Genomic DNA, 22,264 nt, shown 5'->3' on the forward strand with positions numbered 1-22,264 from the left:
CTGTTTGCATACTGATACAACCTTTTGAGCCCCCAGCAGCCTGCTGCGAATTGCTGAACGCTCTCCGCTCATACTGATGACCATGGAAATCCCAGCTCTGATTTTCCCCGGAGTTAAGGGAACGCTCGATACCTCTCTGGATCAGACCCAGTGCAAGCCAAACTGGATGCTGCCTTATGAATCGGAAAATCAGGGCCACAATCAAAGTGTAGGAGGTCAAGATTAAAAATTAAACCCATCTGTGTACTTCCAGACGCATTTTGACAGTTCTCTGAACATCTGACTTTGTTATTGTTGCTCTGTGGTTATTTTTTTTAACAGAGCAGGGAAAGAAGTAAAAGGCACAGCAACGAGGAGGGGAAAAATAAGCACATGCATTCCAGAAGGCAAAATTTCAGTCAACCATGACTCAGGAGAAGAAAGTGCCACCCACTGAACTGCACAGGCCGCAGCTCCGTGTACCGCGGCAGCGGGCAGTGATGCCGTGGTGAGTCAGGAGCCACCCACGCCCCCACCCACGCCGCTTCCTGCGGCAGCAGGGCGCTCCTCGGAGGGCTGCCACGCGGCGCGGGTCTCGCTCAACCTTTCCTTAGCATATGAGATGTGACAGGAACACAGCCCTGGTGTGTTTGGCCAGAGACGTCTGCAGCTCGCCCTCGCTCCCACTTGAAGCCGGTCCAGGGGACTCCCTCTGCACAGTTATCTGTATAGCTGCAGTGAAAATGTCAATGAATCCCAGTCTGTCAGAAGACAGAGGCACCCAGGACTTATGAGCTCTGTCACTTCACTTCGAACAGTTGTGATGGTAATGAGCTGGGATCACCTTAGCGGGACTACAGCAATACAGCTATGATGCTGCTGCTTAACACAGTTGCTCCGAAACACAGTTCACCTGCTGCTATTAATACTACAACACATTAACATCAGTATTCTTCACTGCCTTTCTCTACCTTCACGATGGGTTTCATGGCAGAGATATGCCCTATAAAATCCAGCACAGCAGCTACGTGAGGATGAGGCTTAAAATGCATTTCACCAAGTGACAGCACATATACCCTGCTACAGACCAGGCTGCTGCCCGATATTTCTTTGAGAGGCAGCGACCATCATTTTAATGCAGTAATTGAGTTGTCTGCCCAAGTGCCAGGCTTCACACTTCATATAGAAATTCTAAGGCTACCTAATCCCAGATCATATGCTGCAGCCAAAACCCAAAAGTAGAAGTGAGGCAATGAGCCAAACAAGGGGCACACGAGAAAAAGGCATGAAATGAACAAGTGGAGGCTGGATTCGCTATGAGCATAAAAATCCCTCTATCACGGTATACTCACCATCCTGTAATTCAGTATTTCTAGCATGTGGATTGCCCTTCCTCAGTGCTATCCAGGTCCTCTTCTGCACGTGTAGCAAACAGCCACCTTGCCCTAAAAACCACTTTGGACTGGAAAGCCTGTCCGCAGCATGTCCTTAGCCGTGCTGCTTTCTCCCTGGATGTCCTTACCTTCTTGCAGAGAACCATCTGGTGATCAAAGAGAAAGAAAACACGCTGCTGGTTCCGTCCATAAGGCTGGTAAATCCAGGACATCTCTCCCGTGTAGATCAGCTCTGAGCTGCGGTCCAAGATATCGTCTCCCTAGAGGGCACAGAACGAGGCAGAGTGAACTGCCGCTCCCAGCCAGGGCAGTGGATACATTTCTCTTTGCAGGACGGGGAGAAGCAATAATTAAATAAGATTTTGGCCCTTCTGCAGCTCTCAAAGCCACCCCATCTGACTTCAGACCAGAAACTGGAGATGGGGGATAATTCTGAAGGAAGGGAAATAAATAAAGTAAGTGTGGACACTTGAAGCACAGTCATTACAGTTCACATAGCAATGAGGAAAGAGCTGCTCCAGACACTGTCCCCGTTCCCCCCTCTCCAGGTACCCCCAGACCCTGGATCTCGCTGCAGGTGCTGGTGGCATCCTGAGAGCGAAGCCCCTTCCTCCTGCCCATAACAGAGCCACTCTGTAGTCAGGGTAACAAATTCCCTGGCACCCCCTCCCTTTAAAATAGCGTCCCAAAGCACATCCCCTCCTGAAATCTCAGGCCAGCTACCAGAGTCATCTACACCGGGATATCAATTCCCCCACCCCTGAGGCTGCCAAAACTCACCCCTCCAGATTGTTGCCTCTCTTCCCACTCATTCGGGCAATTACAGTCCCTTCTCCTGTAGCTCATTAGAACTCCCCATCTCCAAAAAACTGTCAGGACCACCCCAGCTCCTCTGGCAGCCTCCAGCCCCCCCGGCTGGCAAGGCCTCCCCAGCCGGCTGCCAGAATGCCCTCACCCTTTCTCTGCCTCCAGCTAACGCTTGTTTTCCTCTCCGATTTTTTTAAGGATTCATGAGCAGATGGTATTGAAAACACAGCACACTCTCTCCCACTCTCCGAGAGAACAAATGCAGTCACCCTCCACTAATTGGGATGAGCTGGACTTTTTCAAAAGTTAATTAAAATCTATTTATTAAAAATGGGCGAATTCACCACCACCTGCCCTGTGGGCATCTCCATGTATCTCTCACTCTGAAACACCACAGAAGGAATCAGGATGACTTCAGCTAAAAGGTAAGGAGCAGGGTTCAGGAGCAAGTGAGAGAAAAGCTTTTTTTTTTTTTCTTTTTGGCTCTGAAACTAGTGCAGTTCTGGCTCTGATGCCAAACTAGAACCAATTTCTGGGACAAGACCTTCCCAAAATCTCAGCAAACAGCTTGTAAAGGTTCAGCCAGCTATGGAGAGCATCTAGATAGACACGCTTTTCTGGTACTGCTTACACTTGTAGGTGCTAAAGCAACCAAGAGTCATCCCCACTCCTAATTTCTTGGTGAGGATTTCAGACTGCTGTTCAGGTAAATGTGTAATTAACCTCTCAGCATTGATTGGAAGCGACTGCCTGAGTCCCTGGGCCCTGTGACAACAGCAACTTCATTAAGTCACTGCATCATCATGCTGCAGCACAGACTTTCAAATCGCCTTAGCGAGATATTTATCCACCTCTCTATCTCACTTTTGTGGCCGTGGTATCTGCAGGCCTAATTAGGGATAACTTCCTGGGAACACAGAGGGTGGTTCCCAGAAGGGATGGGCCATTCATCATGCAATGTCTCAAGACTGTGGTGTGAGGGTCCGATTTCAGCCGTGGTACCTCCTGGCCAGAAACCAGGGACTCACGCGCTGCTGCGACAGCTCAGGTATACGCAAGCCCTTGAACAAGAAGCCTCTGAAGAAAACACACCAGCTCCAGAAATGGTGGGCTTTCCTGGCTAAACATGAGCTTACAATGAAGAAGATGCATACAAGCCTATGGATGGGAGCTTTTATGAGAGGGGGCGAGTCTAGAAGAGGCTGGCTGCTAAAAATAGAAAGCCAGTTTTGTCTTTTACTCCTGTGGTAGCATCTCAAGCCTGAGGACACACAGAGGACTCTGTAAACACTTCTACTTGATTAGCTGAATCCAAACTCTGTAGTCCCTGCAAGCAATATAAAACAAAAAAATTCAGATCTGAAATGATAGAATTTGTGTTGCATTTTTTATGTTGGGAAAACATTTTATATATACAGTCTATAGGCTAGAAATAGATGATTTCCAATGCTGGGTTAGCAAATTTGAAAATAAATATTGCAAATAGTTTCAGGCTAGCACACGGCTGGCCAGCCTTCAGCCCCCAAGAGCAGCCTCTCCATGGCCCTGCCTGTTCCTCAAGCCCTCGGCTGCTATAGCAATACACCAGCGTGGTTGTGCCGCTAGAGCCTCCTAGAGCAGATGCAATGAACCTTGAAAGGCATTTTTTTTCCAACACAGTTATACCACCTCTTTAAACAGCATGAACTGTCTTCTGCTAGTGCAGCGTCCCTACTGGGGGGCTGACGGGGTCAGCTGCAGGGTGGCGGGCAAGGAGGGAAGTGTTTGCTTTTCTGCTCCACTGCTAACATGACTACCCCAGCATGCCTCGATACTTGGTCCTGACTTGAGGCAGGCTTTCCACAACGCCTCTCCCAGTCCTTCTCTAAAGCCAGTCCTAGGCCTGGATCCCACCAATCCTATACAAAACTAGGAAAAAAATTTATTTTCCTTTTCCATTTTTTTCCAAGCAAGTCCTAGAGAGGCTGGATCATCTATGTCCTTCTGTAAGTTAAGAGAAATACTGCTAAAAAAGGAAGAGGCTGAACTTTTAGTTACTCTAAACTGGCAGATGTCCTACTGACTTCAGCAGAACACAGCAGCAAAATGGCCAAGAGAAGACTAGATGACCTCCTGAGGTCTCTTCCAACCTGAGTTATCCTATAAGCCTATAATAAAAACTCAGCCCTCCCCAGCCGACATCCAGGGTTTTCACTGTGCATCCTGCTACATACAAAGGGCAGTAAAAAGAAAGCTGACTCCTCTTTTCTTCATGCAGTCACAGGCAGAGTCCAACTACTTAGTGTGCAGTAATGGGAGCAGAAGGTCACTCACATGTAGGTTGGACGTGTGCTTCATGCTCCTTCGAGCTTGCCAGCGCTAGAATGACATAGAAAGTCCTAGGGCTAATCCCGACTGTTGCAGCAGAGGGTCAGCTCTGTTGGTGCTGCTACGGAAAGATGTCGATCACCAGCTCCCCAATTATGCTATAGGTGACCACCACTTTCTGTAATGAGGAACTGGGAGGAACCAAAGGGTTTTTACTAGTGTCACGAAAGAAATCCTGTTGGGAGCACCAACATAACAAGGAAGGGCATGGCACTGCGAGCTGCAGCACATTACACCTCCCATTCTGCCCTGCTCCTTCTTCTCATGAGCAATCCCTGAGCAGACACTGTCCCAGGCTCAGAAATGCTCAACAGCCCATCAGACCCGCTCCCCAGCGCCCGAGCCCACCTCCTGACATGGCTCTTTGCTGTCACTGCTGGGCACAAAATCCCCTTTACTAGTTAACATTCAGCGAGCAGGGCGCTCTTCTGCCTGACACTGCTGTTCTTTAATTAGAGATTGACAGGCTGATTAGCACTCTGGGCTACAGAAAGATCAGAAAAAGGAAAGCGAGAGAAATGTTGTCCTTTTCATCAGGCTCATTTTTTGATACCTTCTGTTGCTGGGGGGGGGGAAAGAAAGAAGAAGAAAAAAAAGAAGGATCTGTTTCAGTCCCTGATGCGATTTTTTTCCCAGGAGGATTTCTCATCAGGCTGTCCTCACTTTGAAAACAGTACGTTGGTTGCATGCATCTTTTTTTTTCATGTCATTCTTGGATTCAATAACGTAATATTAGGCTGAGGCCAACTATTACATATTACATAATTAAGGGCACCAAGTCTTGATTTAAAGGACCCATAAATAACAAGAATGGGAAGAAATTTAAAAGGACAGTGTTCATTATATTTCTCAATTATATATATTTTTCCCTTCATGTAAATTTAATACTCTTCAAACCTGCCAAAGTGGCAACCCATGGGAATCTTTGGTAGAAATATCCAGATATCTACATAAACCAAAGTAGTCTGTTTAAATAGCAAGTTAAAACTAATCCAGGCTGATGAGCAAGGCGCTCTCCTGTGCCAAACATCCCGCCACTGGCTCGGGGACCTCCACAGATCCCCGCCCAGAGAATGGGTGCCAGATCACCTCCCTCCTCTGAAAAAAACCTGGGCTGAAAGGGAGGAAAGCGTTGCTGGCAGCTGCCACGAAGGCCAGAGAGGGAGCCTGAAATGCTTCAGGGATCGCTGCTTCATTTTGTTTTGACGTGGTTCAAGAGCTGTATGAAAAGGCATAAAATAGAGCAATTCTGAGGTGTGCCCAAGCGCAGATCTGTTTTCCATCTCCACATCTCTAACAGGCACTCAGCAAGGGTGCAGTTGCATTCGAGGCTGCGGTGGGCACCGCAGTCATGCCCAAGCAAATGGCGAGCTTGCAAATCCTGCCCAGGAGCAGCGCCGCAGCGAGCTGGGCACTGCAGCACGCTCGCCAGCATGCCTCCATGGACTTGCAGGAGCCATAAGGAGGGCAGGAGAGCGCTGAACATGCCCCTCCGATGGCTGTCCAGCAAAGAGTGCACAGGAGCAGACAGAGAGAAAGGCAGGGACGTACCACTCCTTCACTCCCACTGCCTCATTTGTGTGCCTGTAAATACAGCACTGCCCAAACTGGGGTTTGCAAGGACTTAGAAATGATGATGGGCTTTGTGGAAATAATCTCTTTATAGTACTGTTGTGTGCGTATATATATCTAGATATTCCACACTAACCTCTGAGATCTGTAACTCTCTCTCAGAGGGCAAGAGCACAAGAAGGGACTGAGCATGTAAGGGCTGCCCAGGATGGGCCCTGTCTGGCCTGTTTGAAGTCTGATCCAGAGATGACTTCGCAGGCTGTTCTGAACCTGCTCCAGCTAACTTTGTGTGCTGGTTTTGCCTGTGTGCCTTTAAATGTCACTGTTTTGATCTGAGGTTATTTAACTACAAGTAAGGGGATGATGCTGAGCAAAGGGGAATAGAGGCTGAACATCAGGAAACACTTCATAACAATGAGAGCTCTCAGACATTGAAAGGTCTCCGTAGGAGGTGGTGGAAGCCCTACATTCTGTGCCATTAACAACTGAAAGGACAAAAGGCACTAGAGAATTCGGTGTAGGCAGGGGCAGCACCTCTCTAGGTCTGTTTATATATTGGAAATTCAGGTTACAAAATAAAGAAGTGAGTCATACATGGCAACAGTCCAATCCAGGCTTTTCGGTCAAGACCACATTCTTACAAATTATACAGGAACACATTTCAAAATGATTGGGATTATTTCTAATTTACAGCAGTCAGTGAGATCAGAATCTTCCCTTAAAATTCTGCTCAGTCATTACTTGTATAAAGCTGCCAAAGCTGCCAATAATTCCTTAAGACTTCACGCCCTGGCTGCCACAGCAGGCTTATCAGCTGCCACTAGAGTCAGGCCACCCTTTCTTGGTCCATTCGCAATTTAAATCATCTGACCCTGTTTATGTGACCTCTCGGAAAAAAAAAGTCTGGCCTTGGTTAACTCAAGGATATTTGCATTTTTCAAACGCTGACCCTGAAATTCACCTTCATGGGGCCATGCAGAAAATCTTGAGGGATAAAAATGATTCCTGAAACAGACAGGCACAACTCCATGGGATTCAGTAAAATCCCTTCTGCTTAAAATAGCTAGGACATGCCCCCTACTTTTTCTATTTGTTTTAGGATCAGCAATATGTATACATTCCCAATAACATCCTCTCCCTGCAGGAAAATGTGTACACACACTTTGTATACAAGAACATTTCAAACATTCACTCACTAAATATTTTTTGTTTGGTTTGGATATTTTCTTCTTCTTTAAAAATCTTTTTTCCAACATGTCATCGCAAAACATGGGTAAATTTAGAAATGAAAATGCAATTTCAAATCAGAGAGTCAACATCGTTAGTCTAGAGATGTTGAGGAAAAACAGACATTTCTCCAAATGAAAGATTTCAACGTGCTTAAACATTTACCCTTGGTTGCTGCTGAAATAATTCATGAAGTGGAACATACAGTGGGAATTAGGGATTATCTCTATCTTGTGCCCTGGCTGGATTTCTGGTGAAAAAAAATCTGAACTGATAATTTTTTCTCCTAGTTCCTGCCTTCTTGTACTTAGTGGTTTTTTCAGATCGTCTCAAGGAAGACTGTGCCGTACACCCTGAGTCCATGCTGCTATTGCTCGTTTGCACTGCTGTGCCGGCTGGAGAGATCAGGAAGCCACTGTGACACACAAAGGGACAGAAAGGGAGCGCTTTTGGGTACAGACTCTAATTAGAGCAGGAATAGGGCCACAGAAAGGTGGGAGAGTAATGCTGTGGGTTCCTCTCTCTGTTTCAGTGAGCACTTAATATAAACTGGCTAAGCAGTTGTAGAAGCACAAAGTTGACAGCAGGTCACTCCTCTCAGCTGAGTGTCCTCCAGCAAAGACAAACTGGGAGTCATGGTCTTCTACTCTCTGACCCAGATAATAAATGCATGTTCCCCACAGACGGGAAGAGACTAGGGAGACATACCAGGAAATCCCTCTTCCACTCCATAACTGCCTGTGCGTAGAAGACGAGGGCCTGAACCCCTACAGGCTGGGTAAGAATCAACCCCTGATGGCCTGTGTCCTGGGAGACGTCCTACAGATAGACACCAGCTGAGTGGGGGTTTTGGAGGTTAGCGGCTTGGGTTTGCAATGCCTAAAGAGAGTATCTGCACAGATCTGGGACAGATGTAAGCATCTGGCACTGCTTTTGATTTCTCCTGCTCTCTTCCTGCATTATACTATAGGTTTTTGTGCATCCTTCTGGCCATTACATGGACATCTGTGAAGTGGGGATGGATCTGATGATTCAGAAGTTACTTTAGAGGAAAGAATCAAGCAGTGAAGTCCTCTGCTGGATCTAGCTCTCATCCTCTAGTGTTCTCATCACAACTCTATGACTCTTCTTGATCCAAAATACAGAATAAAAATGGCAAGAAGGGTGTTTTCCTTTGAATGGGGGCAGTAGCTGTACTCCCATCGGATCTCTGAGCGGTAGCAACAGCAGGTTTTGCTATATTATGAGAAGCTGAAGGATGTTGCTGCAATATTGTGCTTAAAATTTGGAATAGTTGAAAAAAGCCTGGAAGAATGATTTGGCAAGTTCCTGAGGATAGGATGGAGATAAAGAATGGGTACTGCTAGGCAGGAATGAATTATAAAGGATATGGCTAAAGCTAAGCAGGAATGAATTATCAAGGATATAGCTAAATAAAAATGAATTACCAACTGAGCTAATGGAAGAGAAGAAGAAACTGCTATTCCATAGATCCTATGTGGAGGTCACCTTGGCTTTCCACTCACACATGAATATTCACTGACTTGGAATTGATCCGTCCTTAATCTAGATTTATTTACAATGAGGGTCTCAGCATTTCTTACAAATGACACACATTAGCTCATCACATGGAATATACTGAAGGCTGAAGATATATCCGATGGTCCTGTGCCTCCTTGAGAGCAGTTTTCTAATTCTGAAAATGAGTCTGCGTGTCAGTGAGAGGTTTCTTTGCAGTAAACAACAATAAAACAATCAAGCAAATCATCTGCATTCTCTGCTCTCACAGCCAGTCATAACTTAAGAACCAGCTATGATTGCTGCATGTATATGTTTTATCAAGAGATCCAGGGCTGAATCCAACCTTCATTATAGCAATGAAACTAATTCAGTCAAGGAGGATACACAGTCAGAAGGTGATACACCTGTATTTCTCTCCCTCTCCCCCCAGCCTTCCTAGATCTTTTCTGGAAAAAAGAATAATTAAAGGATTAATGCATCTTTCCCATATACTAATTTACATAGTACGAGCCCATTGACTCGAATGTGGAGTTATTCCAGATCTTCATGACTGTGAGGAAGAAGAAAGGCTGCTCTGTCACTCTAAGTATCTACTTGCTAAACACATGGATCGATGACAACATAGAAAGGGATTTACAAAAACATTTGTTCTCGGTCTGCTTCAAAAACCCTATTTACAGATTACATTCATACAATGATTTAAAAAAAAATCAGGGACGAAAAGAAAAGATGATAATTTTAGTATGGCTTTTTTTTTAAACACATGGCAAAAATGTAGGAGACTGAAGGCCTGCTAGTGAGGAATCCCTCTGCTGACTTTGCCTTGCCTGTGTTTCTCAGCTCCTTAATTATACAATCACTACACATAGGGTTGGTTCAGAAATATCTTTAAGTGGGTACTCATTTAAAATGTGCAAATAGCTTCTCTAACTTCAGCTTAATGTTTTGGCTTCTAATCATAAAGCAACCACCACAAGAGTTTTCTCCATTTTCTTAACCTGTCACAAATTCTAGGGTTTTTTGCTACCTCTTTCTCCGCTTCTTCCCCAAAGACAAAGCACAGAGCCAGAATGCACAGAGTTTGATCCAAATCTCACTTACTCCCAGGACAACAGCATTGCAATCGCAAAAGTTACGCCAGATTTCTACTGATGAAATTGGAACTGGACCCTAGATTTTCTTCAGAGTACCATTAGTGTTTTACATCTTAAGTACCATCTCTAAAGTCTGTAAATATGTCTTCTCTGTCCCAAGCTTAATCCCAAGACTAGGGTGTGAAATGAACTGCATGGTCTCGGATAATTCAACAACTGCATGGAATTTACTTTTTCCAGGTTTACAGCACCTAAATCAGGGCTGAGCGTTTACTGTACCTCCCAGTCCAGAACGGAGGCCTGCCACTGAGCTATCTTGTCAATGTTCTCCAATCTCCGCTTCCGCTCATTGATCTGTAGAGTCACGTTCCTCATGACAGCGAGAGCAGCAGCCACATACCTGTAGTCACTGTCAAACACAAAAGAAAGGTCCATGAAATGGAGCCTGATGTGCAGTGGAAATGCACAGGAGTCTATCATTAGCAGCAGCATAACCTCACCATCCTTTTACAAAGAAATGCAGGTAGGATTTGCTACTCATTACTACGATACTGTATTTTTTCCATCAGCAATGTCTTTCTGGATCATCACAGAAGAGCAGCTTGCTTGAAACTGAAATTGCGTGTGTATGAGACAGAGAAGCCAGCCAGCTCCTCAGCTGGTTTGCATCACCACAATGAGTACAGTCTAGCCTCTACCAACCCAACGTACAACAGTGGTGAATATTGCTCTTTAAAGTCTTAAGGTGCTCAGCTAAAGAGCACTCTAAAAGAAAGTCTCAACATTTTTATAGCCTCTGTCTTTGGGCCTAGATTTTTCCATTTTTACAATGAACATTAGAAAATATTTTTCAATTAGACACAAGGCCAGAGTGCCTTCCAAACCATAAGGTGACTCCAAGAGTGCCACAGAGCATTTATCCCATGGCATTCACTCTTACTGAAGAATTCAGGTGAGCAAATCAAACAATTTTTTTTTTTTTTCCTGGACGGGTCTGTGAGTGTAATAACAAAGTGTGAAAATAGCCTCCCGCCAGTGTCAGCAATGATGATGATCGGTCTTTTCAAAAAGTGATGCTGAAATCAATGCTATTGATTTCCGCCCTGTGCCTTCTTTTCCATTCCAAGGAACCTTAATGTTCATTTCAATCGGAAAGACAGACAAGGCCAGCTGCCATAATGCCACCATAATATATTATTAACTTAAGGGTTGATATTGATTGCTGACTAATGAGAAAAACTGCGATCTTGGGCAGCTACAGGGGGAATGGCTTTATTGATTATTGCTAAGACTTGTACTGGTGACAGCTAAAATAGGGGTGAATGCTGTGAATTAGATCCATTTCCCCATGTGATCCAAACAGGATAAATATTAAGAAACAATCACAATATGATATACAACAGAATATTATTTGCTATTTTGCCATCCTTTCTTGGATGAAATCTTGAGATGCGTTTTCAATTTTTATTCAATTCTTATGTCAAAATTCTAGCTGACATTAAAAAAAATCCTACAAATTCCAGAACATCAGGACTGGTCCTTCAACAAAGTAAAGGTGAATAGAGGATGGGCTGTCTGACATATCCGTCATGATACACAACGAAGAATTTCTTGTGCCTTCCTTTGGGGGGCCATCTGTATGAAGGGAGCACCTGGTTGTGTAAGGGAGAAATGGAGCTATGCCAGAGAGACGTTAGTCTGGTCTTCAAAATGTCCATGGGTTCTTGTACGGAAATAGCTAAGTCACTGTGGCCAGAAAGGATCTGTAGAGGTAGGGAGAGGTGTAGGGTTTAGAGACAGTCACTAATGATCTCCTAGCAATTATGCTCATGCAAAGAAGGAACGTGAACATCAGTCCATCCGTTAGCAGAGTCTCCTCTTTCTCACGTAACGCGTTCATACACTTTGAACTCCAGCTCGGTTCTGCAGCAGGAACACTCAGGACACCGGCAAGAGGCACTTAGGACCTTCATATATTTAATTCATATTAAGCTGGAGTAAATCTTTAAGAGGTAAACAGATGTGGCTTTGTGAAAAATTCAAATGAACCAGTCTCAAAACAATAAGCAATTGAAGGGAGCCAGGCTCTGAAAACACCCCCATGCCTGCCTCCATGCGGAGTGGGCCAGTGCCAATCAAGCTGGGTTTTATCTTGGTAATGCTAATTCACTAATTCTAATGTTCTGTTTGAAGAGAAAACCCCATGCACATTTTTCTTTCACGCAGTAATGAAGAAAGAGTCATGACTGAACTTTTTGGGCTCCTAGCCCATGTCTGTGGCAGAGCTGGCAAAAACTTAGAAGAAAAAATAACAGAAGCAAAGCATTTGGCCAGTGAAATAATAATAGGATAGCATTAACTATGAAAATAAGGTAAATAAATTGTTTGTCAATTATATTGGGGCTGCAATGACCCCTTTCCAGTGCTCAATCAGAACGCAAGTCTAGGCTCTTGCCAAATATCACATGCTAACTTGGGGGAGAGTGGTCAGGTTTCTGGTTTCAGCTCTGTTGTCCTGACCTGGTGCAGGGAAGATCCATAGCTCTACAAGTACGATATTAGTGAAGAGGAAGAAAAAAAAGAAAAATAATAAAAAGATAATAAAATATTATAGAATATAATTATAGAATATATATATTCTCTATATATAGAATATATATTTAGAATATATAATTATAATTATAGAATTAAAAAAGAAAAAGAAATCCCACTGTTAGACGAAGCTAACATATTTCCTTTCATTGGGACTCCTGGGCCTTTCTGAGTTTTGCCTTACTCCATAAATTTAAACAGTATTTTCTACATATTAAATTCTAATCAGAGTGCCTAAGAGACTCCTAATTCAGCCAATGATGAGCCTGATTTCATTGTATTAGTCCACTCTGTAATTTTCTAGCTTCTGTTTCAGACTCGCAATCTAATTGCGAGCACTGTCAAACTGCAAGTGCATGAGGACAACTCACTGCCTGATTAATGGGCCCAGCTGAAGCTCCCCAGTTGGCTTCTCAGTTTCTCTGGTTCATAGCTGACCCTGACGGTATCCCAGCCTGCAGGTATCTGGCTTTTCTCTGGCTGATATTGTCACAACATGACATTCCCCAAAGATTATTTGCTTTTCCGATCTCAGGCTTTGCTCATCTCAGCCCCGATCCCAAAGCCAGGATTACACAAGCAGAAAATACTTGTATTTCAAGCAGGCAACCACGGCAGCCCGAGCTTTCTGCACAGCCCCAATGCACAATCATCTGGTGGTGCATAAGACACTCTCTCTGTGCCTCACTTTCCCCATTCATGGCATTAAGCTTGTCTGGGATGCAAGCTGCGTTGCCTGGAGGATCGGTCGCTCCCAGGCTCTTTGAATGCTTGAATCGGAGGAGCTAGACCACAGGGAAGTGTGGTATAACCCACCCCATTTCTGTGTTATAATGCCATTCCTCCATGAGTCAATAAACTCTCCAGGGCATGCCCGCACTAACGGAAGTACGTCACGCTCCAGGGCTGAGATAAGGCACAGGTCTTTTGCTGGCTCTTTGTGCAGGCATGAGTTTCATATATGCACTGTGTTACCGCTTCAGGGGGCTTACTCTTTACTAATGCAAGGCAAGCAAATATAATCCTGCTTTCCCTTTTCAGAAAATGAAGAAACAAAAAAAATGAAGAGTCCATGGCTGTGTCCTATCACTGACACAATCCAGTAAAAAAGAGCTCTCGGTCTGAATCAACTAATTGTTGCTTAACCACACGAAAGGTCCGAGTCTCAGAATATGACTATATCTGATTACTTAATAACATGCTGATTTTAAAACATCCCAAAGCAAAAAGGAATGTACTACCAAAATAATTCAACCCTTGTGTAATCACACTGTCCACATCCCCTTTGGTATTGCTACCAAATAAGTCAGAGAAGGTCACTTTAAACACAGACCTCTTCTCTCTGAGGCTGCTTATGTCTTCTCATTGTAAAGCCGCATCTGAATTCACACTGGAAAAACTGTGGGGACATCACATGGCTGGTGAGCAAAAAAGGCCACAACATTTGGGATTTTAGAGTGGGTTTCTGATACCCTAATGTTCCCATGAGTCCACTCCAAGTTTGATTTGGTCTTGTTATGAAGGGAAAACCAGAAATTCGATCTGGAGCCAAATGCCTGTCCAAATTGGTCATTTTGAACTGGGCATTCAGCTAGTATGAATCAAACTCGTGAATCAGGTCAAAGCAAATCAATGTATCTCTTTGCTCATATCACATCTCTCTGCACTTTTAGAGCTAGGTTTGGGGAAAAACAAGAAAACCAAACACTTGCAGAAGTTTCTGAAACATCTGTGGTCTTTTTTGTTCTCTGAAGCTCTTCCTTTTAAATGGGTTTTGGAAAAAGGAAGAAAATTGGCAAGGCAGGAGAAAATCTACTCTTAGGGGGCCTGATTCTTCTTTCGCCTTATTTTTATAGCAGTACATCACAAGTGATATCATAGGTACTATTCTTGATTTACATTAGGTCAGGGAGTCAGGTTGATTGCCCTCAGCAGCAGCAAAAGAGATCCTGGAAATTTGGGGAAGTAATCAAACTGCTGGGTGCTCCTCTGAACCTAAACCCAATGGCAAAATCAGAGATGGAATCAGGCTGAAAAGCAGAGCAGGTTCTGAATTCTCCCCAAATCTGAGCATATCCAGGTTTGAGTTGTGGATCCTGGCCCTTTACTTGCTATGTGCTGAGGTCCTCTTCAGGGTAAAGGAATGAGCCTTTCTGACCACTGAATGCTAATTAGGCAATTTTTCTAGTGTAACTGGTAGCATCAGAAAGTACATCCAAGGGTAATTAGTTCACATGTCTGATTATAACAGAGATGAGTTTGGCTCCATTGAGAATCAGTGCTTTGAGAAGCTTTCTAACTGTCTGCTGAACCTTTGCCCTGCTTCAATTTATACAAGATGTCATGAAGAGAAGAGCTGGACAGAAGAAAACCCAACCCCTGTGTGTGTGCAGAGGCCGTGTAAAGAAGCAGTGAGCAAAACCCTTCCATGTAATAAGAGATCGGCGTACCTGTGATCCTGCGCGGTGTACTTCAGTAGCTCTGCGAGCTGCAGGGGGTATTTGCAGATCTTCTGCACTGGTGTCAGAAGGAAACCGTCTATGGCAATATCAATCATCTGCTGCAATAGACGACATGCTTCGAAGAAATGCTGGTACCTGCTATCTTTCATCAGCTTGGAAAGCTCCATGCATGCATCCAAATGATTGTTACAGTACTCCGAATAGATCCAGAAGCCATCTTGCTGTGAGAGGCAGGAGAAAAAGGGATGCACACAGAGGGGAGCACACGTCAGACAAGTGCTGCGAGCAACCACCCGACTTGCCAACAAGAACACATTACAACTAAAGAAGAAAGAATGCCCCAAGCAGGAGGAGGAAGGACTGATCCTAGAGCACTTTTCCTGCTTGGAGGAGGTGCTGCATGGTCGCTCTGGGGGAAAAGGGAGGCAGTGAGGGACCTGCATACTGACACATCGCTGAGGTCTCTGTAGGTACAGGGTGTGTTAAAGTGAACCCCTGCGCAGCGTTGTGGGTGTTCTCAGTTTGAAACTGTGTGGTAGGGTTTTCTTTACCAAGCAGAGCTCTGGCCTTTGGTAATACAAGAAGACAATCTTGTTATTTCTCGAGCTCTTTCCCTGAAAGATCATGAAGCACCTGGCAAGCGTTTAGGAGCTGGGTATATTTGAAATTCCCTTTACCAACAGGGAACCCAAGGCACCAACCACTGCATGGATTTCCCCAGGACCAGAGAGCCAGAAAACACCAACGACTGGAAAAACAAACAAAGAAAAAAACCTACTCACACGTGTGCCCACCCACCCTTTGCACTGGTCTAACAAGTCTTTTTGTGCTAATTTTGCTGGAATCTCCTTTTTCTGCCTTCATTGACCACAGATGGGGCCATGGCAGTTCGTCACCCTTAACTGAGGCTTGATTCATCTAAGCCACATGGACAAGGCAGACGACAGGTCAAAGAAAGATTACACTGGAAGGGAGAGAGAGACACAAACTGACTGCCCAATATCACATATTAAGACTGTAGTTGAGACAGGCCAGATATAAGCCCAGGTGTTGTAGGTCAACAGCCTGAGATGCTACATCAGGTTATGGCTAATGCTTTACACACTATAGAAAGGACAGATTCTTTTTTTTAAAAATACACTTGACCAGCAATTCTTATTTCTCAGTCCCATAAGGGCCCAAATAACCTGCCTTTCTGGGAATAGGGGAGCCCGGTTTCTTTCCCATCCCCACAGCTGACCAAGAGCCAAGTGCTGACACCTCTCTCTTCCTGAAGCAGATGAGAAACAAGATGCTTTGCAGATCCATATAACAGGATCTTAATGTCCTCATCCCTCAGTTTCCCCAAATGGCTAAACATGGATAATCTATCAGGAGTTTATTAGCCAGCTTTCAGCCCCTATCTAATGACAGATAAGTGTCAGATATTCCTCCAAATAACAGTAGTAATTCTTACTATTGTCACTATAAATGAATTGACAGCACAGCCTCAAGACATGAAGTTTTAGCTACTGATTCTCACCAAGATTTCTTACATCTTTTTAGCACAGAGGTGGAATATGATGCTGCTTTGGAAGTGAGCAGCAGAGATTGCAGGCTCTGATAAAAACAGGCCATGTTAACACCATCATGCAACTTCTCAAAAAGAAACCTGCTTTTCAATCAGAAGACCAATGATGCTTAAGAGATGCTGTGAACCTTTTTAGGGATGCCCTGCTGAAGTTTCATGAATGTCTATCAGAAATTTCTCTAATAAGAAGTGAACTGTTGCCAGCTCAGCCCTGACTGTAAGTGACGAGGTAACACAGTACAGGATCTGCATCCCAGGTTGGAGCACCTCATAGGTAAGCTCTGATACAGCACTTCATTCTCCCTAAACGAAAGCCTAGAACTGCAGGACTATAATTTTCTTGACATTTCCTGACATATTTACAATACTGGCCAATTTATCAGCTCCTGTAGCACGTGGCTTACGTAACAGTACGACGGGCTGGGCAAAAGCCTCCAGGACTATATCGTCAGCTAAAATGTCCTGTTCAGTTTGCACTTAGCGTGAGCGAGTATCTGCTGCCCTGCTGCCACCCGGACAGCGAGAAGCATAACATGAGTAAGGGTGGATGTGAAAAGGTGTTGGGATTCAAATGTACTGGGGGAGTTATCCAACTATATGCTTCACTCTGAATTCTCTCCGCACCTATATCTCACAAAGTAAACGGAAGGCCATGGAGTATTCTGTGCTATGTAACTAGAACAGTACTGATGCACAAAGGTTATTCTGAGTGGTTCCTACATCCTGACTTTCTCTGCTATTCCTCTCCTGTCCCCCCGCCAAAAAACAACCCCAAAACTCCCAAACAAAAATGCCAAATGAACTTACGTGTTCAAGGAAACATGGTCCAATTTCACTGAGATGGGGGTCCTCGTTGTTGTACTGTTTCTCCAAGTCCCGGACAAAACCCATCTGAAATCTGTAGATATCTTCGATGTTACCAAAGATGATCTTCAGCTGTTCATCACTGAACATATCCCTCCTCTTCCGGCACTGCTTTAAGTAACCCTGTAAGGAGTAAGACAGAGCAATCCATAAAGTAACCCAAACACTTATACTGAGGCTGCTCCCAGATTTTTCTTGAGGAAGGAGCAAGTAAAAACAAAATCAGAAAATGGCTCTGAAAACAAAATCCACTTGTTATGACATGACAGTCTCCATCAACTCCTGTCTATGAGTAAGCATGCAATATGCAAAACATGCCTTGAAACACAAGTCCTTTTTTGATAGACAACATCTCATTTGCAACTCTTGTTCCCACTGCAACCTACAGCAGACCCACAGCACTACTCTTGCTCAGGACACACCAGACCCAGTATGCACAGGGCTTCACAGCCTGCGTCAGGAGATGCGGGAGACAGCGTGTGTACAGTGCGTTGGGAGGACAGCGCTGGGTTCTGCCTCAGTGTCCTTCAGAGGGAGCCACAGAGGGAGCAGCCCGAGCTGCTGATCAATGCCATCTAGAGGAAAGCAGCATTATTTTAATTTTGTTTTCTATACCCTCCATTCCATTAGTGCAAATATGCTATTCCAAACAGTGTAAAACAAGGGAGAATTTTTCTCCTGTTTTCTCAACTATTGTCTTTCATTGCTTTTCTTCCTTTTTTAAGTGGGACCAGAGGAAAAGGCTTTGTACCCTTGTCTGTACAAACATCAGGCTCCCTTACTGAGTCTACAGACATTAAAGTCAAATGGAGAAAGAGAGAGGAAGAACTAGGATGTAGAGAGTTTAAGGAAATTCTCCAAAATCACAGAATGCATCTGCAGTAGATTTGGAAACAATTCAGATCTCCTGCGTCTTGGTCCAGTGCGACAATACAAAGATCCTCCTTGCTTATTCTTCACCTGCCCATGATACCCATTGGTACTGAGTGTGAGCTTAGCTGGACATCATACGAACACAAAAAGGTAGGCAAGCACTGCTCTGAAGGCCTCCTGACCTAAAAAGAATGAGTGGATCAATATTCTGGCAAAAAGCGTAACACACCAAGTTCTGTCTGCCTCCCCCTTTTGCTTGACCCTGCCTTATCCATGAACTCGCCATCCTGGTTTCAGCTGAATCATGAGGACTTCCTCAAACACGCTTGCCTGAAGCACATGTGGTCCAGGGGACGGGGTGACACACAGAGACTCTGGATGCCTGGGCTGAATTTCTGGCTCTGCCACCGACCTGTGTGACATTGAGCAAATCACTTCATCCCCCCTGTGCTTTGCCTGTCCGGATGATTTAGACTAGAAACTTTGCAAGGCCAAATATCAGATGCTATGCTGGCCTGGTCTGGACTGCGGCCTCTTGACTGAAAAGAAATAACATGGGGGTCATCATAAGATGACTTTGCCTGCCTTTATTATATAGGAAGAGAAAAAAATGAAGGAAAAAATGCCAACGGCTCCAGTTGAATAGCTATATTTGGGAACTCTAGATGCTTAGTCACACAGACGAACCGCCAGCTGGTGACACGCAGCTGCTGGTCCACAATGCGAACTATTGGAACGCTATAATAAACTGTCCTTCAGCCTCACCATGTGGTTCCTGGGAGGGAGAACTTCAAACAGATGAACAATAAATGCAACTTTGGCCAACCTGGCAAAGAACCAACTTCTGCGATGTCCAGCTTAGCTAGAAGGACACCGTTACCCTGAATTTGCTGGCTTTTTCAGCTGGGAAGCCTGGGTTATGGAATACCTTCTGCATTTACTAAATCTAGGTCTCTCTTCTTCCAGGAGCTCCTTGATGACTCATTTCCCTGGGTTTCCCTCTCTCATTTTTCAAGGCCAGCAGGAATGGGAGCAGGCTGCTTCCCACGCTGCAGGACAGTTGCAGGGTAAATAAAAATTCAAACTAGCATGGAATAGTGCAGAATATCTTTCCATGCTGCTTTTCATGTTTACCTGCTTATCTCAGAACAGTTTGGAAAAAAAAAAAAGGAGAAAGATGTGCACCTGCCCACGAGGCCAGGCTCTTTTTGACACTGGTTTTGGTGCTAGCAGCGCTGAATGACTGCCGCAAGCCATTTGTGTTAGGACCTTTGCCACGCTGCAGGCTGCCTGCAAGCCAGCCTCCCTCTCGCATACTGTTCTGTGAAATCAGTCACTGGATGATTTATGTGAACGTTTTTCAGCCCTGGGGTTGCTATTGGCTGCGACTACCGTCTTGAACATTCCCCGTCCTCTCTGTGCTGGTTCATCACTTTGCCTGAGTCACATGTTTCAGAGAAGCTGAAGCAGCACATTTCTGTGCAGGCACCTATAAAACCACGGGGAAAATAAAAGAATGCACGGAGTTCCCAAGCCTTATCCTCCATCCAGCTTGTGCATTTGGATGGTTGGTTTCCAGCACAAGCCAGCAAAGGGGAAACTGAAGATTTACATATAACATGCAGCAAGAGCCAGCTAGAAGGCTGCTGCATAGTTTTTCCAGTAAATTTACTTCTGTTACATAAAACAATGTCATCTTCCTTCTGCTCATCCCGTCAGGTTTGCTCAGAGAAGGGATAGCTGACTGATGAGCAGATGTTGGAGAGTGTTTTGCTCAATGAATACCTAAAAATAACTGTCTCTCTTTAAAGTACTTTTCCATGTAGTCCCTGAAGTATAGGCCAAAGTTGGAAAGTATTTGCAGGAGGTTAAGTGCTAAGTTTTCTCCACCCCAGAGTGGGTTTAGAGAGAGTCAGGAGAGGTGGCCAATCCATCCATCCTTCTTCTTGTCCGGCGGAGAGAATGAGGAGATGATAGCCACTGCAGGCTATAACTTCAAAGGCAGCTGTGATGATATTCCAGTTTCTTTCCATCTCTGAGCCAGTTTGGGGGCTGTCTACACTGTCCCGTAGACCATCCCTCAGTTTGGACCAGCACTATTTGGGCTATAAAGATACTATTCTCTAGAGCAGTGCTCACAGCATCCAGGTGAGCGTTGTGCTCATACGCACATACCAAGACTAAGCACAAAACCAAAGCTGAGACTGTTTGAATTGAAAAGGCAAACTAGAGCCATGTCTGGTCCCAGGCAGTCAGGACTATAAAGCACTTATTCAAACACCAGTCTACAGCAAGTACTGAATGTCAGGCACTGTGATTGCACTGGGGCCCACCTAAAATATAAAATAAAGTCCTGCAGGAACACAAGCCTGTTCCTCCAAAGGGCAAGAAGCAGCCAGCTCCAAAACAGAAAAACGAGGTGTGCACAAGCAGGCTGTGAAAGACAGCTACAAATTGCACATTGGGGAATACATATATGTAGCATATATATCCCTGTTGATCCAAAGAGCTTTCTACAGAGTCGTCCTCCAGTCTGGTATCCATGGATGAGAAACTGGTCATACAAAGGGGCCAGCAGCTCCTCAGAGGTGGTCCTCTGAAGGAGGGCCACATTGCTGCCAAGAAGGTTTTATGCTGCTTCGCTCTGAGGCAGCACAAAAAAGCGTTTTTTATCCATGTCCGAGAATGAGTCAGGCTAATGCCATCCAGACCACGTGAAAACTTGTCCCATCAGCTCTGCACAACGGACTCAGCTTGACACGCTAAGATGTAATGAGGATGTTTTCCACGTGGCATTCAGAGCTGTCCCGGCACCAAAGCAAAGCTTAGGTGGAATCCAGTCAACATTATTAAAAAATAAATTCAAAGTGAAATTACTTGGAAAAGAGGAGAACACAGCACTGGAAGCTGGCTGGCCTTTCTAACCTCCCACCCCCAAATTACTCATAATACGGAGGTTTCCTTTGATCTCCCAATTGCCTCACTGTTCCCATCCAAGCCCTGTCCCTTCTCCCTCTAACACCTCCTTAAATTTAGCCTTGTGTTCTTAATCCATATGCTGGTCCAAATCCTGCTCGTTTCTCAAAGCACAGCACCCTGCTCTTTGTAGCCCTCCTGCGTCTCGTTCTTCCACCTGCACTCCCCACCACATGCTACAGTTCAAACCACCTTCTTGGCCCTCTGCTCTCATCGAGGTAGCTGTCCTGACCGAGCACCTACCTCGGCTGCTCTGCCAGTGTCACCGGTGCCACGTCACAGACAGACCCTGCGCCCTCCTGCATCCTCCCAGGATCAAACCCCAGGAGCAGGGGGATACCTTTTCAAGCCTGGAGATGGCCATGCATATATGTGGTGCTTTACAGGACAGTGAGTGAGCAGCACTGCCTGCCAGTAAGGCTGGCTATTGCTACCCATTATAAAAGCCTAGTTTTCAGTAGCTTATTATTTTTCTAAGCTCTAACCATTAAGCCTGAAATTCCTATTGCTGGATATTTACTTAAGGCTAAATTTTTTTTTTCTTTCTTTTCCCCTTGGTGATATTTCAGAATAATGATCCATCCACTCCTGATAATGCAGTCCAGGGAAAACTCCACATTTTACCCCTAATAAAAATCTTCACAAAACTGTTTCACCAAGCAGCAGTCAGTCCTTCATACTCTAAGCAAGGGCACAGCAGCAGCAGTCATCAGGGCAGTATGGCTTTGCTGTGATGGGGAATTCCCCTCCAAGCCAGCTGCTTCATGCAGGTCTTGGCTTGTGCAGGTAATTTTCATTCTGGTGCTGGCTAGCTTGTGAGCTCCTGACTTGGCAGAACTAGTGCCATGGGTATTATGAATAATAACATGGTGTATAATAATATAGTAGCAGGTAGTGGAAATACATCCTGAAGCAGAGAAGAGCAATTGGAGGGCTCTTAATCACCTAGCAGGGGCTACGGTCCTC

General features: G+C 44.9%; 1 protein-coding gene across 1 annotated transcript in view; it reads right to left on the minus strand.

Annotated features, from left to right (window-relative positions):
- LOC127019582 (uncharacterized) overlaps positions 1–22,264 on the minus strand; it is a 219,293-nt gene that overhangs the window by 27,346 nt on the left and 169,683 nt on the right. The window contains exons 8-11 of the mRNA XM_050901700.1: positions 17,393–17,572; positions 15,004–15,236; positions 10,241–10,370; positions 1,502–1,633 (exon numbers count right to left, since the gene is read on the minus strand). Of these exons, the coding sequence (XP_050757657.1) occupies positions 1,502–1,633; positions 10,241–10,370; positions 15,004–15,236; positions 17,393–17,572 (675 nt within the window). The remainder of the gene's footprint in view (positions 1–1,501; positions 1,634–10,240; positions 10,371–15,003; positions 15,237–17,392; positions 17,573–22,264) is intronic.

The sequence above is a fragment of the Gymnogyps californianus genome, chromosome 9 (assembly GCF_018139145.2).
Source record: "Gymnogyps californianus isolate 813 chromosome 9, ASM1813914v2, whole genome shotgun sequence".
In the NCBI taxonomy this organism is placed as follows: domain Eukaryota; kingdom Metazoa; phylum Chordata; class Aves; order Accipitriformes; family Cathartidae; genus Gymnogyps; species Gymnogyps californianus.